The 26401-nt window shown below is 32.1% G+C and overlaps 1 protein-coding gene across 1 annotated transcript; it reads left to right on the top strand.

Annotated features, from left to right (window-relative positions):
- Nucleotides 1–125: 125 nt before the first annotated feature.
- Nucleotides 126–26401, top strand: BBS1 (Bardet-Biedl syndrome 1 protein; the record flags this gene model as incomplete). Its single annotated transcript, XM_012939529.2, has 15 exons — nucleotides 126–166; nucleotides 203–505; nucleotides 5736–6099; nucleotides 8306–8430; nucleotides 9691–9737; nucleotides 10723–10831; nucleotides 10958–11089; nucleotides 13769–13875; nucleotides 15275–15395; nucleotides 16727–17120; nucleotides 18962–19120; nucleotides 21560–21696; nucleotides 22935–23075; nucleotides 24354–24440; nucleotides 26318–26401. The coding sequence occupies exons 2-15, from the start codon at nucleotides 314–316 to the stop codon at nucleotides 26399–26401; spliced, it is 2199 nt and encodes a 732-aa protein (XP_012794983.2). The 5' UTR covers nucleotides 126–166; nucleotides 203–313.

Raw genomic sequence — 26401 nt, 5'->3', positions numbered from 1 at the left:
ATTAAATTTGGATTACGAATTTATTTCTTAATCGCATCTTTATTTTCATACTTTAATGAAAATTTTCAACGGTGGATTCATTGTCATAGTTTTGTTTAAACGCATCAAATCATAAACATCAAAATGCGTAGTTTTTTAAATTTGTTGATTCACTGCGAAAATAACAGTAAGTTTCATTTGTTATCACTACCTAGGATGTTAGTTTGTAGAGTATAAAGTTTTATGAGTCGTGATTGTGACGGCCTGGAAACAAGTTTTCATACATAGTATTGTGTTTCAAGAAGGAGAAAAGGCCATACGTTTTAAAAGGCATATGAAAGTGACTGTACTGGCTTTTTTGAAGCAAAACTTACGACAGCTGATCATTTTAAAACCAATGACGTTTCAAATTTTTTGGATGGCATCGATATGCTGCCTTAACTCTAAAGTAAACTCGTTCACTCTCAACACGAGTTCTAAGAACTCACTTTTAACAATTGTTAAAAGTGAACCACACAACTTTAAAGTGAGTCACTAATGTTTAATTATTGTTTTCTATTGAAGCCCGCTAGCCCTCGGCTACAAATGTAGGTAGACTCGTAGGTTTTGTATCCGTAGACTTTATTACAATCGAAGATATGGTCTAGCACATGGTATTTAAAGACCATTTCCTCTAAATAACCGACGTGAAGGTGAAAAAGCGACATTTTCCCTTTATTTCTCCTTTGTTCCTCTTTATTTCCACTTTTTTGGTAGCTTGAGTTGGAGGAACATCAGTCCTAAGTTTGTCCTCAGTAATAAGGACTGTAATTTGGCGAACCTATGTTAATTCTGACAGATTGCCTTCTAATAAAGATTCAGCTTTTACTCAAAAATATTAACTGATGGGCTGATACCACTTGTTCGGATAAGGCGTTCTAGTTATTGACTACTCGACGAGAAAAATGGGTCCTCTTTTTAGATTTATTAAATCGTGCTTTATGAACCTTCTTACCATGACCTCGGAGATTATTAGTGCTGGAGGGAGCAAAAAGATAGGACATTTTAACAACTAAACCATAATTAAAGATACGAAATCCCAGTATAAAGTCACCTCGCGTCGTCGGATACGACAAGTGGAAAGGTTTAAGCGCTCATCGTAAGGGATTTTAGAAAGACCCTTCACTAATTTTGTTTCCATAGGCTGAACACGCTCAAGTGAGTTAGCATCCTTTATTAGACATAAACTAGCTGCTTGTACACAGTACTCTAAACGTAATCCTACATAGTTGGGATATAAAATTCGAAACATTTTTTCGTTAAAGCATCAGAATGCTCGGCGAAGTGACCATAACTCACGATAAGCTTTGGCAGCAGCTGCGCTGCAATGCGCAGTTGTTTTTTCAATTTATGACTTTTTATTACTCCTAAGTCTTTATGTTCCCGAACGCGTTGAAGAGATATACCGTCAATAGTATAATGGTAACTATTACCGTGTTCATGAGCACACTCTTCCTAGAATTAACTCTTAAACCCCAACCTCGAGCCCATCTAACTAATTCATCTAAGTCAGCTTGGAGATCAAAATGTTTAAGAATCATATACAATCCAGGAGGGCGGTAGATGAGAACGGGAAGGAACAAATCATGCATTATCCACAAAATAATCTATGAGAAGTTGATTTCTTTAACGTACAGCCTTTGAACGTTTACCACTTATTTTTTTATACGAGTGATCTAACCAGGACCCCAGGTTACCTTTCTTGTTGTTTGCTGACGCTATGAAGGACCATATACAATAACGGTGATAGAATTTGACCACACTTAAAATATGGAATTAAAGCACTAATCTCTTGTTTTACCGCTCGTGCATCACTAGTGTTACTTGTTGCCCGTATTATTACAAACCATCCATCTTTTTATACTTACTACTTCAGACAGGAAAATCAAATTGGCTGTTATTTTCTTATAAACCTTTATATCTTACATGTTCACCTAACGCCATTCCTTAACATGTTTTTTTATGAAACTTTGAATAGTTTGTTAATGTACACTTCGCTACTCTGTGCACGCTATCTGGTCATGCTATATCATTGCAGAAGTGCCTAATTTTTCAGAAATAGTTGCCCGGTAGATGTTTATAATCCTGAATGAACCTCCTTAGTTTTGGTCAACTTAGTAACTTAAAAGACGTACTCATTCACCAGCATCTCACGGTCCACATTTTATTTCTTCAAACCGTTTCTAATTTGTGGATATAAGTCATCATGTACCCCCCTCCGAATTTCTGTCTTCATGCAAGCCTCTTATTTTGCAGAAGCCTCTATCTTGTTCTCTTCCACCTCCGATCGGTTAATTATTTACATAATAAGACTATACAAATGAAGCAGAAGCATGGTTCAAGATGCTAGAATTTGATGGAATCAGCTTTATGAGTAATCCTACGCTGTTTGGACCATGATTCAGATCGCAAAGTCACTTAAATACAATGTCACTGGTAAGCTGAGGTCATGAGTTGAAAAAGTGTTCTGCAAAAAAACACCATCAAACCGACACCTCACCTAGTGGCTTCATCAGAAAATGGATCCAGCAAATATGTCTAAGCTGAAACTTGTCTTATTAATCAGCACAGATAGTTCCTAAATTCTTGCAAAGTTACTCGTTTTTACAGTAGTCAAAGGTTTCAGAAATATTTGAATGCCATGTTGACCCACTCCAAAACATTTTTCATCGGTGTGTTTCAGCAATTAAATCAGTTATATGGTCACAGTTATTATTGAACTTAGGCTATTTCAGTTTTCTGTAGTATTAATAAAATTCTAGGCTACAGTGCAGTAAAGATTCTTACTTGCTTTATGGATATCACTAGGTGCTAATATTTTCTATCAGACTAATGGAATATGTCACTTCATATATTTATGACAGATAAGCAGCTAGATATATACAATTCGACTTCAGCTTGTAAATTCATTTGTGATATATTCTTATTTAAAACGTTTTGCTGCAAACTGATAACCTGGATATATGGGCCTAAAAAGATTACTCAGGGCAATGCATACGCTTGTTTAGCATAAAGAAGTTGTAAAACTGCCTTATAAATTAATTTATTGATTATCTAGTTCATCTTAACTTACCTGTTTATGTTTAAAACACGCAATTGTTGCTTGTATCCAAATTTTGGATAACGTTTGATATATGTTGTGTACAAAGTTCAAAACAAAGTCTCTTTAATTAAGAATACAAATGGGATAGACTATCCAACTGAACCCACATTCCATTGTGTTTTTAAAAGTAGGACAGATAGTTGCTAGCGTTTCTGATGGTTTTTCACCAGTAACTCATCCAGATAGTTTTGATGCTTTGACAAACGCTAATCTAACGCAACGTAAGATAGATGGTGGTGAACTTTATAGTCAGCTGATAATGCTATACATGGACGAGAACTCAACATTTCTAACTTACATCCTACACCAAAATCAAGATTTTCCAAACTCTTAGCAAATCGGCCACATTGTCCAATTTTCATAATGATGGCAATAAAAGGGACGAAAGCGAACTGAGAAAGTATTTAATCATGTTTGTTTCGATATTCAATATAAACCTACAATGTCCAAAACAACACCAGCCCCAAACCACTATATTTCGGGAAAGAGTTCAAGTGTTCAAGTATAATCTCAAAGATCGATTGGCTTATTTGCTAGGTCATGATCATATTCACTGACCTACGTGACACATGTTCCAACCACCTCAGTTATTGAAGATTCACTACCTCATCAATCGATTTGCCATGCTTACTTATTATCCTATTTCTCATCCAAGCATTGGTAAGTCAGTGGTCCCAAAATACAGAAGCAATGCTTCGAAGATACCTATCATCGAATACTAGTAACCTACGTATATCCTCTGTTCTAGATGGCCATGTTTCACATCCATAACTGATGGGCATTAAACTCGTTCTTGGGTTGGCAGATGGATATCTCTCCTACGCCACAAGTTATCCAAGTGGTCAAAAGTCGGTCGAGCCTTCTGAATCAACGTCCATATTTTGCCATCCTATTGTGTGCTAACCCGAAATTTATAAAATTAGGTTTTACTGTATTTTTTCTACTTCCTTAAAACACTATGTATTTAACAATATGATCTCCTGATCAAAACCATCTGGTTGACCCTCATTTTGCTCATAATAAAATCGTCAAAAGTGTTTTTAGTCTACTCGTCGCCTTCTCAAGTTTTAATGGCTTGGCTAAACAATCGTTCTAGGGTTTCATACTTGATAAGGTTAGGGTGAACCTTGAGATCGCATACTTCATGGATGATTGTAGCATGCTGAGTAGTGGTATTATGAAATACTAATATCGTTTTCGTTTAATAGTTTCCAAGAGATGTGTTTAACTTTTTTTTAAACAGCAACAATAGTAACAACTACTCTTTAGCCTTACAGTATGAATCTTTCACCTACATGATTTTCATGTGGATGTTCTTTCAGTTTCCCAACGTTTTATGAGAAGTTCGGTACTGATTTCTGAAACAATTACAAACCTGTGTTAAAGTTGTTTACTTAGCCTACAGATGATTATTATTTAATCTTTAAACAGCTATATTGAGTAAAATGTTCCATCATAACGAATTTCAAAAGCACCAACTTCTCTTCTCAAATCACCGACAGGTTTATCACATTACGAATTTCAAACACTTTATAGAAGATTCACCAAAACTTAAAATAAAACATGGGTGATTAAACCTATTTGTTTATCGATCTGATTATCCATAGGTAATCGAACATCAGTCAGGGTTTTGTTAAAACTTACTTTTTAGGTTCTTAGTAAGATATAAAAAATTGCTTGTGCAAATTGAAACGATAAATTTTATCAAAACTGACTCATTAAAATTTTAGTCTGTGTAGGTCTCTGTAACATGGTCCTTCTAACTTTCCAGCTTCTATTATTTAGCTGATCATAGTGAAGCGTGATTGCTTTGCAGTTTTTCCATCATCTTAAATTAGTGAGTGTCCTTTCAGTTCTGTCATTACAATGAGGAAGAAAGAGATTATTTTCACTAAAGGGGACCCAGTGTTGTCTACAGTGAACCTACATGTTCCTTTGTCGACTTAATTTATAAATAGTAATGACGAGTTCGTGATATATTTATTAGTTTCGTCAAATCCAAATGAAAGTTTTGAGGGCTTGGTCATTAAAATCACTGTACCTTTCGGTTTTACAGACAGCATTTTACTGTCTTTCTGATAGATTAATTCACTTCATATCTGACAGCCTGTTACAAAATGAATATCCAAGTCTTTCGCATTAACCTTTGAACTAAACAGATATGAAATTATCGCATGTGCCTTTTTAAGATCCAGTTTTCTCATTTTAACAATATTTATTTAAATAAGAGATGCGTACTAGGATACCATTTTAGGATCTAAATCTCATACAGATTTTCATACTTGATTCCTAAGTTTTGTGTAGAAAACGTAAACGTGCTGAAAAATAAAAATGTTTAGTACATTGATAGTGCACTTCATTCGTTATAGTTAATAAGTTATCACCGTAATGAGTTTAGAATTACTAGAATATAAAGTGATTTCGATGTTAGAAAGTTGTCAAAGTGCTAAATAGCAATATTGAGTAGGTTTTTCTTTAGGTTTTAATGAAATTTTAACAATATGAAGAAAGTTCAACGGAAATAAAATATCAGTTTTCTGTGTTCATAAATTCATTTTGTCTTTCCGAATGACTTTTATTACTTGTCTAACTGGTTACTTCTTTCTTGTTATAGATTGGGGCTTCTTATTGCACAAATTTAAAAATGATGGTAACAGATCATACGAAGGAGCAAATTTCTACTATGTATCAAATGGCAATCAGTGATTCTTGGTTACTTGCAAAACATGATATAACCATAAATTTATCAACTTTTTCTCAGTGCATGTGCCTTGGAGATATTTTTGACTCGTCTACCAATGAACTTATCGTTGCTGATTTTAGTCAATACTTCGAAAATATTCATTCTAACTTAGGAGGTTTTGAATTCAAAATCAAGATATTTAAGGGGACTAAACTCATCAATGAATTGCCATACCTTGAAGCTCCTTCTGGAATTATTCCATTTAAGTGTAAAGGGAACGACAAACATTGTCTAGGTGCGTAACACTGAGCTATGTTCTGATTTTTGAATACATGTTTAAGACTTTCTATATCTCGGACGGTTAAGTTCCAAAATTTTAGTATAGAGGAATAACCTTAACTGAATTTTCTTTCAGGAGTTAGGATGAGTATTCTAACCTATTTTAAAAATATTCCAGGAGGTTCCCTGTGTTTATAATATTCTGCTTATAGTAAAAATACCAAATACAGTATTTTTCAGTAATACAACTTAAACCTGTCTTGTTTCGTAGAGTTAACGTGATAAATTTAAGAGGAGATAACAACGAATCCGTTTGCTACTATCTTAGAAGTCATACATAACTGTAGTGTTTACATGAATTAGGTCACCGATAAGATAAGATTATGTGGTTACCAATTAGAATAAATGGAGATAACGTAATGTGAGGGAAGTTGTTAGCGAGTTATAGATTGGATTGAAGCATATTCCGTGGAGGGTTGTGTTTGGACACGTTGATTGGCTGTTTCTTAGTCAACCAGCATTAGCGGATGCTTGGAAAGGACTCTAGAATATTCTTATGTAAAAATTATAAATATACTACAATTTTTCTTATTGGGATTCCTACTTCCATTTGAAATATGATTATGTTCATGTTCAAGCGTGTTCTGATTTGGGAACTTGTCGAGCGAAGTCCAATAATACTAAGCAATAAAAGTATCTGGGACTTAATAAGAGATATCGTCACAGAAGTAATGAAATACGTTTGGTAACTATAATAAAGTTTGCCCGGAGATTATGTAATCCTCAAAAGTATATGAATTTAAAGTGAGTGCGAAACGGATTGTTCTTAGAAGTTTCACATTACGCGTAGACTCACGTTAGACAACCATTGTAAAACAGGAAACGTTTGGCAGCTATTTTATCCTATTTTAATACTCTGAAGAAATGTACATCCACGACCACGTAAGAATTCACGACGGTCGGATGCTGCTGTGAGCAATTGATTTTCATATAACCGAGTTGACATCCGACGGTCTACATTTCTATCAATTCAAGAATTGTTATTCTTTTTTTCAAAATAAATTTGTGTTACTTAGTTGTTTTTATTCTTATACTCTAAAACAATCTATTTAGCACTCAACTATATCTTAATTTATAACACTCCACAGATCACATAATCTCGGATTAGGTTATATTGTTACCTCTCTTACCCTACGTTGACTATAATCATGCTAATCATAAATTTCACTCTGGGCAAACTACTACTAATATATTTAGCAATAAATCAATAGTTCACTGTCAACTATGGGATTGACTTCTTTTCAGAATACACTAATTCTTTCCAAAATTAACCTACAGTAGGAATTTCAGTTCAATTGTTTTTGGTTTCCATCATACGACATGAAGTACCCCAACTTTTAAAATGTTTAATGAATCAAAAATGGTAATATCATCTTTTTTTCTAAACATTCCTTTTAGATCAGTTAGTTGCATACTTTAAGAGAGGCGGCCAAACCAAAACGTGGCATCAGTGCTTGAAGTCACTAACTTCTAGTCTGAGCCATGTTGGTAGGTGCAGACTGCTTGGTCGGGGTCCGCGTGACTATCGTAACCACTGGTTGGAGACTCTTGGTGACATGGCTCAGAATCGATCACAATGGCGTCAGTATATACACTCTCTGTCTTCCCTTAAACTAAGAGATTAAAATCGCTTCATATCTTTCTTTCTATGAACTAATTCTTTCTTCCTGTACTGTATCCTTACTGCAATCTTTCTTTTATATATTACCACAACTGAATTAATTACTCCTATAAATCCGGTGTTGATCTTGTTGTGTCAATGAGGTATGGCAACTTGGACCAATGGATATATGTGCCTGGTCCTACGTTGTAGCTGACTGACTGACTGATACTTTAATAGATTCGAAATTTATTAATTTCAAGTTCCCTAGTTTATTTAACTTTAAATTGGATATTTAGTTTGGTTGACATTGTCTTATGTAACTAATTACTTCAATGAATTCGGTGTTCATCTTGTTGTGCTAATGAGGTATGACAACTTGAACCGATGCATATATGTGCCTTGTCCTACGCTGTAGTTCATTGACTGATCTAACTAATCGCTACATATCACTTTTTTTTTTAAAATTATGTCTGTCCTACTTATTATGTGTATGAAATTATTATTAGTAGTTTTTCATTACTTTATTAAACTCATGTATTTTTATGTTGAAATGTATAAGATTTAGCTATTGCTGCTGGACCATTTATTTATGTCTACTGTAAATTATCATCATATTATAAATACACTCTACCTTCATTGGAACCTAATTTGGATGAACTCAAACTATGGGAACAAGCTAGAGAGGTAAATATTAAAAAATAATAATAATTTTTCACTATTTTTCACATATATTTATGCTTTATGATCAATAAAATTTTTAAAAATGTGCAAAGGAAGTTTGATTCTATTTCTAAATTTTAAATTTCATAGTGGTCTAGCTTCAATTGACTCATGATCTCAACTATTGAAATTATTATAATATCCACAAAAACCCCTGATACTGATCAGTATCTGCTCACTAGTGACTGACTCCAAGAGGTTTTTCCTGGAGTTCTAGTGAGAAGCAGTGACCAATTGAGTTCAACCGGGTCTGTTCTGAGATAATAAATCACTGATGACAATGGTGGATGTGTCACTCGATTTCGTGGATTTGTTGAAGTTAGACATTGACACGTTTGGATGCCGGCCGGCTCATTGGTCTAGAAACTAAGCGTTCGCGCACGAAACCGACAGGTTCTGGGTTCGAATCCCACGAGGCGGGATCGTGGATGCACACTACTGAGGAGTTCCACAATAGGATAAAATGGCCGTCCAGTGGTTCCAGGTTTTTCATGGTGATCTAGCTTCAATTGACTCATGATCTGAACTATTGAGATTATTAAATTTCATATGATTGTTATATTTTATACAATAAAATATATCCAGCATTATTCTGTATAGAATATTGGGCTAATAATTTTTGCCAACTAAATAACTATGAACACTTCACTTCTACCTGAAGTTCATGTTGACCATGTGGTTGAGAATAATGAAAACTCGATGACAAAATCATCCAGTTCAAAGAATAAAACTCCATCAAAATCATCCACCTCAGCTACAAATCTTCACCATCTCACATTTCTGTAATATAAAAAATCTACCTTTACTTTATGCCGGTTGTTCTATTTTGAATTTCAGAGTTCATAAGTGAAAATGTTTCTGAGAATTATAAATAACAGAATCATCAACTCTAATTGATTGTATTTTAACTAACAACTTGTAAGATCAATCAATGAGATCTCGAAACAGTGAACCTTTTAAATGTTACTAAAGAATTGAAAACATTTTATTTGTAATTTGGTTGAAAGATTTGATTTCGGATGGATATTGTTACTTTATCTCTTAAATAAGTATTTTTTACTCTCATTGGCTTACTACTTTCTAGGTGAGAATTTATATAACTGGCAAATTAGTTAGTTGAAATAAGTCTTGTCTGAGTAACTTACAAATTTTCCACCTCACTTTTCACATAGCTACTTTGTGAAATCATTTATTGTTTAACAATCAATTTCCTATTGTTTACAGGGTAATTTGACACCAGAGGAATTACGTGAAAAACTTAAGCAGATTGGGTATGTTCCTATAATTTTTCCTTATATTTAATGTTAGATAACTGAATGAAATCAAGTAAATATTTGTGGTAATTAGTTTGATGTAATGCAATTTATTTACAGGTACATGTAAGTGTAGTCGGTATTGATTTGTATTTTTTATTTGAGATTTTTTATACTACCAGGTTGCCCAAACCAGAATAGAAAAGTCAGGATTCAAACCTACTCCCTAATGTGTCAAAGTTGAATGATGCAACCACTAAGTCACCACTTTACAACTACTTGTGTTATCACTTTCAAACACCAAGAGTTTATTAGCGTGACTTAACTAAATGAAAATGACTACTCACAATTTGACAGACTTCACAAACTCTTTTAGTTCTCCGTGAATAATATTGGTGTTTTACAAATTGCCGGATTTATAATGTCTTCAAGGGATCTCAAAACTAATTAACCCTGCTATCCGTTTATCACGCTAAACTAATTTCACGGAACTAATTTCTAAGTAAAGTTGAAAATAGTGTGAGTACTGGAACTACAGTTCTGAAGATTTTTTTTTGAGCAGTTAAAAAAAGTTTTGATGGATGCTATTTCGGAGAAGTGAGTTTTCAGAACCTAAAAGTGACTGCGTCACATCTAGATATAGTAGGATAGTCTTATCTAACCTTGTGCTCATTTAAAAACGAAGAGGTATAGCATTTGTAGTAATGAAAAACATAGTTAAAAATGGACTTCATTTACAGTAAAGATAATACCATGATCAGCTGATTTACATGCTCATAGTAACGTATGTTATATTCTTAATAAAGCAGAAAAAACTTAACGCTCGTTTAATGAACCATTTAAAAAGGTTACTCTATGGGCTTCGGATCTCATGAATATAATATTCAATCAATATCAATATTAAATGTTTTATTATTTCAGATTTTGAAAAAAATTATTGTGATTGAATTTGTTTAAAAAAGTAATCTTTTATTATTATTTTTGTTTTACTTTTAAACTCAAGATCTGAAATGCATAAGCTAACTTCAAGATCTATACGGTATCTACAATTACCCGGCGACCTATTACACGAATTTTTCAACACTTATCAAATGATTCCACTTCAAAAGCAAGTAGGAGAAGCTATCTTTTATGCAATCATTTTCCATGTTTTATATTGTTATATTCAGTATTTGTGATGGAAATGTTTCCGTATTGTATTACTTATTAATTTAGCATTTCTGAACTTATTTCTGCAGACTGTAGCAACGTGTTTGACTAAAATGAGTAAACAACACAGTGGACCTAATTCCTGGGACTGTTTAATCGTTGGCACAGAATCATGTTTTGTTTATATTTACGATTGTGTATCACACAATAATTTATGTGAGGTAAGTAAATTTCATCATATTTTTTAACATGTTGATTTTAAGAATTTGATTGATGTTTTAATAATCCATTTTATGAGTTAAAAGCAGTTAAAAAAGCACCACGAATGAGAAAGAATTAGACCTATTGAAGTTAAGCATGTTTCGGTAGATATGAAGAACAAACATTTCATTTATTTCACTGTACTCTTTGCTCTTAAAAACCTTTACTCATTTACTCTGGTTTACTTTGTAGAAGAAATATGATAAAAGCATAACATTATAAAATTTTGTTGCCTGAAATTCATATTCCTTAGTTAACTAGTTCAGTATGAATACACTTGTTAAGTAAAATTTATATGACAGTGTTGATCATAAGAGATGTTTTCGGATTAATATAATAAACCTTTTCTGTCAATGTAATAGAGATGTAATATGGAGATTATAACAAGTTTATTATATCACATAATTTATTATGGGCTACAAGCTACTTAAAATATAAAAAGATTTAAAATATAACTTTCACAGTAGCTTAAAATCTACTAGAAAACTACTGAAAATCAAAGAAGATTAGGTAGCTAGTTTCCTATCATCTTTGATAACCGATAACTTTAAATGTACATTTCCAATTTCAATAAAGTTATGATATATCGAGATCATAGTTTAGTATTATATTTATAATGCTGAACAAAAGCTAAGCTTAGTAAATGGAGATTTGAACACTACATGTTATAAACAAACTATTGTTTAAAACTAATTATTCAAATATTTGTCTTTATTTGCTCGTTGTACTTAATTACAAAGCTCACGGGTCTTAATATCATCCCCGTTCAACGACAAAACCTATATTTTGATTATAATACAAATTAACATATTTAGGTTGTATTTGGCTGAAAAAAGTGACATTAACATCCAGGGATGCCAGTTCATTGGTCTAGATGTTAAGCGTTCGTGTGCGAAACCGATAAATCCTAAGTTCAAATTCCATGACGGGGATCGTGGATGCGCACTGCTGAGGAGTCCTATACTAGGACGAAACGGTCATCCAGTGATTCCAGGTTTTCCATGGCGGTTTTGCCTCAAATGACTCATGAATCCAACTATTAAGATAAATAATATACAATTTTTCCTATTGATAAATAATAATAGAACAAAAATAACGGACGTAACGGAAAAATATGGACTCATTTATTTATTGGCTTTAACTGTTTGTAATCTAAAATTAATAATCCTCATTATTTTCGCAGGAAAAAGCCAGTGTATATAAATAATATTGTCACGGTTCGACTTGATAATTTCAAATAAGTTAAGCTTTGAATGGATTGTTAATCTTACTGTGACTGAGCTATGAGTATCATGATTTGGCTCTGAATTATGTAACATTAAACAAATGGTTAATAAAACTAGGGTTTGATATAATGGGGAATTTTTAAACAGTTATAATATGTAGTCATAAACAAAAAATGTTATAAGAGTGCAGTATGGAAACTGGAATTATTAGAGCAATGCAAAAGTGACAACAATATTCCTTTGAAATATATAAATTCAGTTTACGGCTTTGATAGTAAGGACTTCTACAAAACGTCATTAGTCCTAAATGGTTTGTTTCTTGATAATTTTGGATAATTGTAAATCTGACAATCATCTCCACAATCAAGTAGATAACGGACGATCACTCTACTAACGACATTTTAACCTCTTAGTCTCAATTTTTAAAGAATGGTCTCGGACATAAAAACATCAACTCTCCTTTCTACTTTTTAAATATATGTGCTCTGGCACGTGTGGTTAACATTTTGAGGCTGGAAGTGAATAGAACACACATTGAGGAAATTATCAAACTGCATCACGAAGCATCTGCTAACTTGCAATCCTGAAGGGAAACGTAAAAGCGGAAGGCTAAAGAACACACTGAACCAAGAATTGGAAGCAGAAATGAAAAAGATCAATAGCAACTGGGAAGAACTGGAAAGGATTACCCAGGACAGATTTAGATGGAGAATGCTAGTGAGCGGTCTATTTTCCTCCATAAGAGGTAACAGGTGTAAGTAAGTAAGCAAGCTCTGGCACGTACATGCAAATTCAAATGCACGATCAGCAATTTGTCTAATGTGTTGAAACGAGTTTTTTTCTGTTCTGGATAACTCATTTTCAATGCAGTCATTAGTCTAAAATCAATCTTCTCAGATGTTTTCGTTATCTGTACATCAAATTCTTCTTGATTTAATGAAATCAATGAATACATTGCAATTAATATAAAATTTCGAATCGGTTCATTTTTGTCATACTGAACTTACTGAACTGATAAAAATAAATAAAGCGCATTAGATGTGTTGAATAATTTTCGGATGAAATTTTTCTATGGGTTTTCTTATTCATTATCAACTGTTTCAGTAACATGATAGTTATCTCTTGTGTAGCCACACTGAAAATGACGGTTAAATGTTCTACATAAATATACATATATAATCATACTAATGCATTCAAATCTGGTCTTGAAATGGTTTGGTTTGATAACTTCTCTTATCAATATTCTCGACTAAAATAATACCTATATCGTGCGATTCTATGAAATGTCATCATACAAAAAAGAAACGTTTCTTCTCTGAAGCCTCATTATTCCAGAAGTATTATTATAAGCAACAACAAAATAACCTCGGAAGCCTTTAATTATATATATCGTCTTTATTTTATGTATCTTAGGTTGCGTTACCATCTGTTCCAGTTCATTTAAACGCAATAGGATCCTTCGATATTGACTATCATATTTTAGTGACATGTCGTAACGGAATAATTTACTCCATAAAACGGTAAATAATTTTTACAACATTTATGTTTCTGTTTTTGTAAAGATTTTGGTTTATTTCAAGTGTAAATGAAATTCAAAGCTGTAAGAACCGTGAAATTGTCACTTATTGTTATTCAATCTGTCATTACACAAATTTACTTGTTAAAACAGGCTTATTTTTTTTAAGACATAGGTAAAAATAATATTAACTCATCCAATAAAACGAACTTCGAGTTAAATAAAATAACGGAACTCAAAATCCAAACTAATCAAGTTATTGCTTACTTTTTACAACCAGTGATGATTAATCATAGATATGAGTTCGAAGAGTGTATATGTCATTATCAGGAACTATAATTCTTTTAAGACTATTACTGTTTAAACTGGATGCAGATAAGCCAATAATATACGAAATATTAATCGATCAAGTTAAGGTACTATTCTTTTTTATAAACAACTGAGTAATAGACGTAGTGGATGGTTATGAACATTCATTTTATTCTTGTTTCAACTAACTACCACCGAGTTGTCGGCAGCATTCATGGAAAGAAGCTGTAACAAATTATGAGTGTGATTTCCAATATATCGCCGTTTGTCCTTTTCGAATATTTGGTTTTATATCAATTTATTTGCAGCTGTGTTATGCATAAAGAGATTATAGTCAACTATAGTCATTCAGACCAGTCTCATTCACTGATTATTTCAGTCATCCACCGAGCTACCAAGTCCGGATAGCCTATAACTTGTATGGAGGTATTGTTAAAATTTTATGACTTCATTAAAGTAATGGATAACTCATTGGAATTCTAGGTGAAAAACACTGCAATTTAATCTGTGTGGACAATACTGAGATGTAGGTACATCCAATTGACAACTCCCAGATATGACGGGACCCGCACCCTGGATTACACTGTTAGCCACACACCAAATATATTAGAAACTCTTGGTTCACTTCACTGGATTATAGAACTCAACCAAAATCTCTACACTTTTTGGACTGTTTAACAGTATGAAAACGAATCTCTCAAAACTGTTTACTAGACTTATTCCTGAATTTTTAAACAACATCCAACCCTAAACTTTAAAAGTTGTCGATAATACCAAACAAATAGATCAAGTCGAACAAAACGTAATCTGAAATCATGAAACCCAATGGAAACTTGAACTATCCTGTGACATGATTTAACCCTAATTAGTGTTGCTCATTTTGTAACTTAGCTTTGCCATAACATCTCGTCTACTAGTGGTATTACTTGTATGTCAAAATTACTTTATTTACTAGTAATCAGGTTTTTACATGAATATATTGTTCCTTTTGCCTAGGTATCTCTCCCTCGGGTCCCGATAAAGTAGTTTACACCTTCATATCTTTTACTGCTGACACAGCTACTAGTATTTTATTTCTGTTTTTATTCTTCAAGTGGAGAAGCCAACGCTAAGGTTTATGTTGAAACTGGGTCACAGATTATCGGTTTACTTCGTACAGAAAAAGCTGTTATAGTTGCTTGTATGGATCAAACAGTTAAAGGATTTTCACTGGAGGTAAATAACTAGAATGAATCAGTAGCGCCTTATACTATTTAATAAATGTTTACAAAATATCTGTGCATTGTCATTTAAAGTTTTAACGTTTGATGTTACAATGCCCCATCATTTCACGCCGACGATTATCGAGCTAAATGAACGGGAATCTAGGAAAACAGTTTTTTTATTTTCTCAAGCTTTAAATGACAGTATTTCAATGAATTTTGTGATTCAACTCCAGACAACTGTGGTCGAGTTAAACACATACCGGGATCCTCAAAAAAAATTGAAATGGAAATTCCTGACACTCACTATCTTTAATACTGTAGTCACAGGATTTGAGGCATTCTTACAAGTGGATTTTAAAAAAATCGAGTTTCATGACACCACAAGTATTATTCATCATCGGATGAGCCATCTGTAATACTACATCTAGTCAACTGTACATTCGTATATCATTTTTTTGATAGATCAATCAGTATTCAGTTATCTCATAGATTGAAGTTTGTAAATTTCTAGTGCTTTCTGTAATATTATTTTAATTTAAGCAAAATGTATCGTTCGTTTTCGGGATTTCCAAGCATAACTTATGCTCTAGGTTAGAGTTCTGCATGGATTTTTTCAATCGAATTTCTTGATAATTTGTTTGGGGAAACTCAATTTGAGGAAGAAATAAAGACAACTTAGTGAATAAAAGTTCTTTTCCACAATCTTATTCACTTTAACTGTACAACAATATTTATAGTTAATTGCATTACTTAAAATAATGATCTATGGTAAGAAAAAAAGAGAGGTGTTGTGTTATTTTAAAAATTGGTGCAAATTGATATAATTTATGAACAATCTTCTTAATCTAATCACAGAACCATAGACGATCACTTGCACATCACCTTTTCTGAACTGTTCAGTTTTTCTATTTAATACACAAAATAACCTTGCTAACTTTGGAATGACGAATAAATTGGTTATATTAAATAAAATATTGTGCCTTTGAAAATTTCTTCCACACACACACACACACTAACTCACGTATCAGTCATGTTTCATTACCCACTAATGAAATCTTTGCTACATATTTTTATTTAAGAAATCTCTTATTCACTTCCTCTTCCTCTAAGAAAATGCATATGTGACAGCAATCTACTATCTGACTTTGTTACAGAACTTAGAAATCTAAGTGAAATAAAGCAACTGCAAGTCATTGGGCTACCACCCTTATTATTCTTATTTGAAAGAATTCAGTTTCAGATTTAATCTTAAGTTGATCCAATGTTTATTATAGATAATTTATGAATTAACCGCTTTTTTCTTTTTGTTACTATTCAATCCATTTTTATACAATTTTCTAGGGTCGACCAATTTGGAGAGTAAGACATTCGTGTGAAATTTTAACAATAACTCCAATGAATTTTAATAGTTCAAACAATAGAAATCATGAAATTTATTATATCATATGTTTATCAGATGGTTCAGTCCAGATCTACTGTGATCAACATTTATGTGACAAATGCATCATATGGGTTCCTTCTACTCAGAATACTAGCCCTGAGGATAATAATAGTAATCCTCCAAACAATATTACATCTGGTAATTCAGGTACTATTAAGGTGACAGAAACTGAACAGAACAACAATCAATCACGTAAACTAATTGGTTATCACTTAGCGAAACCTGATCCAATTGTCGCTTGCTGTTTTGGGAAATATGACAGAGAAATCAATACACTAATACTTGTATCTCAAGGTTTGTCAATCATTTTCAATGATAAACTCCACTGTTTGTACATTTCACTATTCAATTAATTAGTTGAAAATTGTAGAATGCACATTTTTCTATTAATATAAATGTTCATAACTTATCAGTTTCATTGAAATCATGAATCGATCTAATTTAGACCATCTTTGAAACAACTTCCACAACCCCCTTACTGACATGTATCAAAAAGCTATAACTTGAAATTTGAGGCTAACATAAACCTTAAAGTATCAAGTTTATAAATAGTATTCATTGACATTAAAATAATAATGTAACGCAAGTTCATATAATTTGTTAACTGCTGCCACTGAAACAGTGAAATTGCATTGATGATATTTGCTTTCAAATTATATTTCTTACAACTTGAAACTAAGTTTCGGAGAATGATAACATTTGATTAACTTTCAGATAGTTTTCCATGCTGCACTATCATGCTGATAATGTTTACTGTCAACTAATTAAAATTATACTGAAAATTCTGTGATCGAGGTTACCAAACACAATTCTTAAGACATACTCATTTTTTTCAGTTTCCTCTCACCATTTATACAGTCTAATTACATTAATGAAACGTTTTTACAGGCTACATCGAAAATACTCACCTTCTACTGGTTAATTATTACTATTTTAAATAAATCTCTTGATGTAAATGATTACTAATGAGGAAAATTTACTTATATACATTGAAGTATTTCAAAGCCTTATCTATACTACAGGTTCCACCTTATTATTATCATTATTATTATTATTATTATTATTATTATTATTATTATCTGAACACATAAACATTGGTACAAGGAGGCACCAAACAGATATGCGCCACGCAAGTCACTTGATTTGTAAGTGAGCTGTTATACTGCCTGGGTGCCCAGACCGAAGTAAACAGGTTCTACCTGCCTGTAACTCAATCATTTTGTATTGGTTATTTAGATCTTCCCATCGATGTTTAGGACTACAATTGGTCCATCTCTTATTGGTATATGTGCATCCCGTGTAAATCGCCCCGATATTGTCTTAAATCACAAGCATTATAGGCTGAGATGATAGTGGCTAACAGTAGAATCCAGTTGAGATGGATGGGACATGTGTTACGTATGCCCAACCACCGACTGCCTCGACGTGCGATGTTCAATGGTATAGAAGTAGGTTGGAAGGAAGCTAAAGGCGGCCAGAACAAAACATGGCACAAGCCCATGAAGTTACTGACAAGTGAACTGAGCCATGTTGGTAGGTGTAGACTACCTGGTTGGGGACCACGAGATGATAGTAACTGATGGTTAGAGGCCCTGAATGACATGGCTCAAAATCGTTTGCAATGGCGCAGGTACATCCACTCTTTGTGTTCTCCCAAATTCTAATCTCCTGAATCCTCCTTGTCTCTATTTTTCTCTTTCCAAATTTATTTCACTGGATTATACTCTTTAAATAACATCTTCAAACCCTAATGTTTCCGATTACTGCGTATATTCTTACTACATCTACCACTATGGAGTTTGAGTAGACAACTGCATCTCTATGCTAATGTGATGTGGCAACTCGAACTGATGTATGTACGTATGAAGTTCTACGTTTTTACTGACTGACTGACTGAGAATCCAGGACGCGCGTTTCGAAGAGTGCAGTACCGGTTTAGAGTCCTGGAATGAAAGTCAACCCTGAGATGAAAGTATATCCAGCTGACGAGCCCCAAATAGGATGAAACGTGCGTCCTGCACTCCATTGCTAGCCATCATCTATCTATGCTTAGAATACCTGTAACTAACTTATGGATAAATGTTTTAATTGCAACGTAAAACTGAATTTATTTATTTATTCATTTTTTCGTTTAGCTGGGCACATGTTAATCTTAATTGCTAAACGTACAGCTAATTTTATTCCGATGGATGTGATTACCTCTCGTACAATCGGTAAACTTGATAATTTGAATATCCCTAAAAAATCAAATTTATATATGGATTTAACAACTCGTGAACAATTAAATGCACCGCGTGAGTATTCTCACTTTTTTAAATGGTAATCAATAAAACAAAAAGAACAAGATTCACAGAATTAAATGAATTCATTAAATTTCAGAGGTTCTGATCAGCTGGAAACAATCTAGATTTACATCACTAATGTTATTACAAAATCACTTATCATATACTTTAATCAATGAAGTTTTGCTTGAAATGACTTAAGAAACAAGAGGAAACAGCATGTTTAAAATAGTAGTTAGTATTGATCAGTTGATATTTATATACTGAGAATGAAGTCATAAAAAAGAGGAGGTGAAGTTCTAAGTGATCATGAAGAGACAATGAATAGAAACAAATTGTTTCCAAATGAGTAGTAACCAAAATACATATTTAACGTAACATTGAAATTAACGTCTTTAGTGATTGTCGGTGAAATTTTTGATGTTTATTTAGAAACCATATTGAAGCGATAATGTAACTGATAAGGCTTAAAATAATGTAACTATTTTACCATGGCAACGATAGGTTTACAATACTTTCTTTATACAAACATCATGTTGAAAGCTCTTGATGTCTACAACTTCTGCAAAACGGAGTAAAAAAGACATACATTGTCTGTGAATTATTTTGAATGCTTCTGAAAAATCCACCTTGTGTTTCCTCTATCCATTAAAATCATTTAATGTTTGTGAAAACTTTACTTCCTTTTAGTCACATCTGACGCGGAATATGTTCCAAAAACCTTGTAGACGCCCTTCGTTATGGTATTACTTATATAAATTTAAGCTGTTTGCAGCTGGTGAGAAGCCTTTTCATATTGTGAATTCATGTTATCCTGTAAATTTTGTTCTTCTTGCTTTATTTTAATTTATCAAGAGATCAGGATTTTAGGAATGGAATTATTACTTAGTATTTTTTCTGTGTATATGTCTATAATAAATAACTCGATTAACATAACTATTTGTGAAGTATTAATGTGATGCAGATATGAAATAACGAAATTTCTTATTTCCGGGAAAGATATGAATGAAGTGAACTTTTTGCTGCTGTATTGTACAATACTCAAGATTATTTGCTGTGTTTAAATAAACATGTACGGTTTATGAATATTAAGAAAAATGTTAATATCAGTTATAGTAATCGTTGTATTTCAGAGAACACATTTACCTTTTTTGGCAGCTTTAAATTATTATTAACGACACTTGACAGAAAAAGTACTTCCCAATAATAATTAATATTAATTAAATTAAATCAATTTTTTAGAGAATGACGGCACTTCACTCTTTATCAACTTTGACCCGGTGTAGTTATAGTGAACAGAACACGAGTGAGGACAATCGAATGTATTTAGCACAAAATTACAGGACTTGTTAAAAAATCTAACAATCATAAAGTAAATGCTTTATTTGCAAAATGTCCATCAATTGCCTCAAAATGACTCAGACTTCATTGTTCTTGCATTTTCATACAAATTGCATCCTGTTTCCATTCTTTAATGTTCGATCCTCTCGTCTCTTTGCTGCCAAACCTTCTGTTCACGACTAACATCGTATACTACTTATGTCAATATTATAAGTAGCACACACCACATCATGAGGCAAGGTAGTATTCTTCTTTTAATTGTTCATCATACTGATGATTATTGTTTCCTATCAAATTCCCCAGTGTTTATTCAATTATTCCTCATCAAAATATTTCAGATTTTACTCTTTCTCTGTATTTAAAATAATTTATTAAAATACGTAGATATCTTTACTAAAGTTCTGTTGTGTTTTGTTCGAGTTTCTCTTTATAACTTCTAAACATTAGTTTACTCTGGAAAAACGTAGTATATGAATATATATTGTAGGTATAATGGACGCTACTGACAACATTGCTTGTAAGTAGTATGCAGCGGAATTTGCAACGATCGTCAGACGGAGAAAAGAAAGTTAGTTTAGCAAAAGCTTGAAGTAGCTAAAACACTTGGAGATCAAACGAGAAGACGGTTCACATTGCAAAACACACCAAAAGATGAAAATAGATGTTTGAAGGCTATGTATATGTATTATGTAAATTTTTCGTAACTTCTCATGATCATTATAGATTCATTCAGCTTATTGCCTACTGTTACTCATGGGGTTTAAAATAAGATTTGAATGCTCTGTAAATACATTGAAACATTAAATTAGTGATAATAATTAAACAATTAACGACGGTGTCGTATTTGTTACAGTATTTTTCATGTATTTTGTTTTCCTTTTCGATTTTTTTTCACTCTTCAGGTGCTAAATATAATAAACTGTAACATTACCTAAATGTACTTCTGTTTGCTGATATAATTTTCTAAAGATAAGTTATTATAGACCAATTAGTTATATGGTTAACCTACACATCTTCAAATTAGGTGACTGATAATGTTTGTTCATTATTAACGGAGTTGTGTACTATACATTGTTTTATGTCGAATGTTTATGTTAATTTTTTTTCCAGAAATGTATCGTCAATTTGTGAATGATTTACGCTTTGTAAAGCGATCAATTTCATCCACCTTTCTTAATATGTTAGAAAATCATTCTAATCCTATTCCGATTTCTGGTTATGGTGAACAAATTAAATTAAATGTCCAGGTAAGTTTCTTCACTATTGAATTGTGTCCTCTAATAAACTTTTAAAAAGAATTGTACTTTGATTAAAACCTAATACATCAAAATCATTCCTCAAGTAAACATATCTTTATAGTGTTATTGTTAATTCGAATCATTTTGTAAGACATATTATTTTGTAGTTGGGTTATTGACGCTATCATGAGTAATAAATTGTGATACTGTAGCAGCTTCTCTGTTAGTGCACACCTACATTATTTGTTCAAATTTCTGAACAGATAGATTAATTTCATAGTTTTGAATAATTTTTTACATATATATTTGTCATTGTCAATTATTCCATTGTAACCGTGATTGTTTTTATATGGGCGTATGTGTGAATATGTCTACTAATATCCTTCCCTATCCCACATAACTGTTTAGCATGTTTTTTCTGTTTAACGATAAACGTTAGGTTACGTTTGGTTATTTCAGTCAATCCATTTCGCATGCATTTTCCTTTATCTCTTATCTTTTGTATGGATGACTGAATTCTGAAATATATGTCCATCAAATACTTTCGTATTCGACTTTTTATATCTACGTTGTCGTTAACGGGATTTATTGACAGAATATATATGCAATCAAATATGGCATATATTTCATTAACATCAAGATCATTCAATCGTTATGCAGTCAACAATAACCGTAAAAATACTGATGATTAAACTGTTCAGCTATTATCGAAGTGTCGGTGTCATCTTACGGGTCAGAAAATATAACGTTTGTGAGAGTTGGTGGGCTCTAAACGGTATTATGTAAAGTTAGTGAGAAAATAGTAGCATATTACATATAAGCCATAAAAAATGCTTTTGTGGGTGAAGTTATTTAGCATATTAGGGGAGTACTGTTTTTAGTCAGATGGTGATAAAAGAACACAACCACATTGAGATGATGTTGTTCACCTGAATGTCATTTGTTTAATTGCCAGTGGTTAACTAGATGCACAGTTTTTTATATAAATTAATATTCAGTATTGTTTAGACTGCCACGGTACATTATGACATTGAATAAACGTCTATCATAAATAGGTTTGGTGATATTTGGAATAGCATATCTTTCACTTACTGCGTAACAATACACAGAATTGACTATCAGTGTTTGCTTCCTACTTTTCTAGACGTTTATAGCTAGATATTTTTTAGAGTAGGAAAATCCGCGAAATATTTCATTTTTAATTATTTGTATCTCCGTTGTTTTAACGCATAATTAACAATTTTTAGGTTCAGGGTCTTGGACCTGAATTTAATTTGATTTGTGAGATAGTTCAAATAAAAAGCAATACAATGTCAACTTTGAAGGGTTTGTATATTTTAATATTATTCAATGCTTCAGTTTATCAAGTGAATCCGGTTTTGATTCCAGTAAGTTGGACTTTTATTTAAATGGTTACAGCTGGATTTCAAATAAATTTTAAATAATATCACATACATTTTAATAATTTTGGTACATCGAAAGTTTGAGACACTGATTTCTTAGGCGATATGTAAGCTTTTGCAATATTCATCTCTTTAACCGAACACGAGAATAAAAGAAGAAATATTTTGGAAGCTTTATTACCGAGTCAGATTTAGTTATGAATATCAGGGGATATTTATACGATTACCGGTAATTATGCTGTCCTAGAAACGTTAAGAAAACATAATTATGATAATAATCGTTTAGATTATTAACCAATCATACTAGGAAAGAACTTAAATGAGTTGGCTTCTAAACGTTCTTAAGAATTTTTCACTAAAACTGATCGGATATATGTAAAGTCAGGCATTCTTCAGCTTTCACATAACATATATGATCAGTCTTAGATGTCCCTTAACATTTTGTAGATTAAAAGTTGAGATTCTTAGGTATTTCAAAAATTTAGTTTATATTAAACAAACCTTGATTAGTACTTGAATCAGGTTTGAGACACTTAAATCTTTGGTTGACTTTAGAAGGAGTATAGAATACCTAATGTTTAATAGTTTCAAGTTATGATGGACAACTACTTTTTATTACTATTTTGACTAAAAATGTTTTTTTTTCTGTATCAACTAATCGACTGAATTGTTCTGTTTGAAATTTATGCCACTCGATTTTTAAAGAAGGCCAAGAGATTGGACAAAACGATCATGCTTTTAATTACCATTATATTGTATTCAACATTTTTTGGATCAAGACTTTAGCAGACCTTTGTCTTAACTGTAAATTATTTGTAATGCAAGGTGAACTGAAGCTCCTGAAAATAGATGTTCCTAATGTCAGATAATCAATCAAATGCTGTACAAGAAGGGCAGTGAAATGTTACTGCTGACAAGTTGTTTACCGTTAGCAACAACCATCTTTTTATCTTACAAAAACAGAATTTTTGCTAATTAATTTACCCACTGTGGCCCATTTTAGCATCAATTACTGGTCTATGTATCTATATTTATCTCATTTTTATTAGAGTTGCACAGTTTGACTAAATAAATTTATAGTAACAAAACGAAAATAATCACGCGTCTATTCTATACACGATATGTGATCTATTTATCAAAACCGAGATTTGATAGGGAGTTAGATGATTCAGCCCAATCTATTTAAAACGTAATTAAATCCCCACTGTTTGTGATCTTTGTTAATAACTACTTATTCTGGTGTTTTGTTATTAATCATCTCAGTTGGCTACAATTTATCCTTGTTTCAAATACCGTTACACTTCTTCCATCACTTTGATTCATGAAACATTAAATGAAGAAGAAATAAAGGTTTGCAATCAAAATTTTGTACGGTTTATAATATTTTATCCTTTTCTTATTGATATTATATATTTTGATAACTCGTAAGTAATAAATAATATGTGAAAGGCACAACTTTGATTCAGGATTGTAACTATACTTTCACATGTTATCATTGTTTCTTCGATGAAATTAACTGGATATGTTACATTGACATTACTGCTAATAGATTTTTAACTGTTTGTATGAGTATTTAAGTGTACAGCCTTAAGATTAGTTTTTTTAATACAATTTTATTGTAATAAAAAGACGAAGATTATCAGAACTATGTGATATATTAGCGCAATACATTTCGAACAATCTGATCACGCATATACTTGTTAAAACCATTTATATTTAAAAATAAAAGGTCAACTAGACTGGGAATGGGGTAAGAGGAGACAAAGATAATAATAAGGGTAATGATAATAATGTGAACACAATTTGAAGCCTAATCACGCCATAGTGATCAGATTGTTCGAAGCGTATTGCGCTAATATATCACATAGTTCTGATAATCTTCATCTTCTTATTACATGGTCGAAATTTATCAAAGGGACTAATTGCTTTAAATTTTATTGTAATTTATTGTTGGGAAATAAATTTAATGATAGTGCATATAATGCGTTAGGTGTATATGATTCGATAATATGCTATTAACTATACTTCAAACGTAACCTTCATATTGGATAGGTTATCATGTCTACTTTTTATTTTACAAAAGCAATACATCATTATAATCTCAAATAATAATAATATGGCTCAAGTCTGATTCATCTAAGGATTTTTCATAAATTCACACTACGGTATGTTTGAAATAAAATTAACATGGAATAGTGTACTTTGTTATTTCAGATTTTTGGTTATAGGTTGGTTATTAATACTAATGCTTAGATTATTAAAAGAAGTCTTCAAAATAAGAACTTCGAAATAGGTGACTTAAATATGAAGTGTTTAGCTTGAAAGTTTTTCTAAGGGAGTCTAATTTCTTTCCATCTGGAAACTTTATCTGATTATATATCATTGTCATATTCTATCAACGTTTAGGTAATATGATCACAAACTAAACTTAACCATTTTATTTGCACTCGCCTGTAAACCCAGCTTAGTACTCTGAAGTATTTTTTTATTTTAGAAGATATCTTTCAAATTAAGTAGTTTAACCACTTATTTAACGGTCTGTAACGGAATGTAACGCTTTGATTGTCTAGTTTCAAAGTAGCTCACTATCACAGTCCACCATATGAATGTTCCTATTAAGAGTTTTAAGGATAGCAACTATAATCTTAAGCATGACATGAAGTTTAAAACTTGCGAAACTTATTCAGATACATTACAAAACCTTCAACTGTTTATCTTGGCCTCTTGATTCATATTGTTCGATGCGATAGTAGACCTTTTATCAATAGAATTTAGAAAGGTAATAGCATTTCATCCTTACCTTGAAACACTGCATGTCTGCAACTTCAAGTTCTTACAATCGGTCTGGAGTATTAAGCTCAGTAGCTAAAATAATTTTATCATACTTGATGTATTACTGTAAGTTGTGTGAACTGGTATTTTGTATATAATGTAGGCATCTTCTAATCCGCTTGCATCAGTATATCTAGAAATATATTCGCAAAGGTATTTAGCGTCCATCAATCACTTTTACAAAATTTCAGTGCAAAATCCTTTTATATTTTATATTTTTAACCACTATTATAGTCAAATATCTAGCACTTCTTAGCTTAAGTCCATTTTTGAAATGACTTAACTTTAGCCTTGAGTTGTCGATATAGGCCACGTGCAAAAGACATTTTATTGACCATTGTATTCACGATTTTTGAGCCTTTAGTATCTCTAATGCTTCTTGTTTTATACTACAGGTTCTTGTTATCAATAAGCAAAGTTCTAATCCAATAATTTCTTCTTCAGTGAAAATGCCAATCAGTGAACTATCGATGGGATAA

The sequence above is a fragment of the Schistosoma haematobium genome, chromosome ZW (assembly GCF_000699445.3).
Source record: "Schistosoma haematobium chromosome ZW, whole genome shotgun sequence".
Classification (NCBI taxonomy): domain Eukaryota; kingdom Metazoa; phylum Platyhelminthes; class Trematoda; order Strigeidida; family Schistosomatidae; genus Schistosoma; species Schistosoma haematobium.
This window is presented reverse-complemented; position numbering and strand designations above follow the sequence as displayed.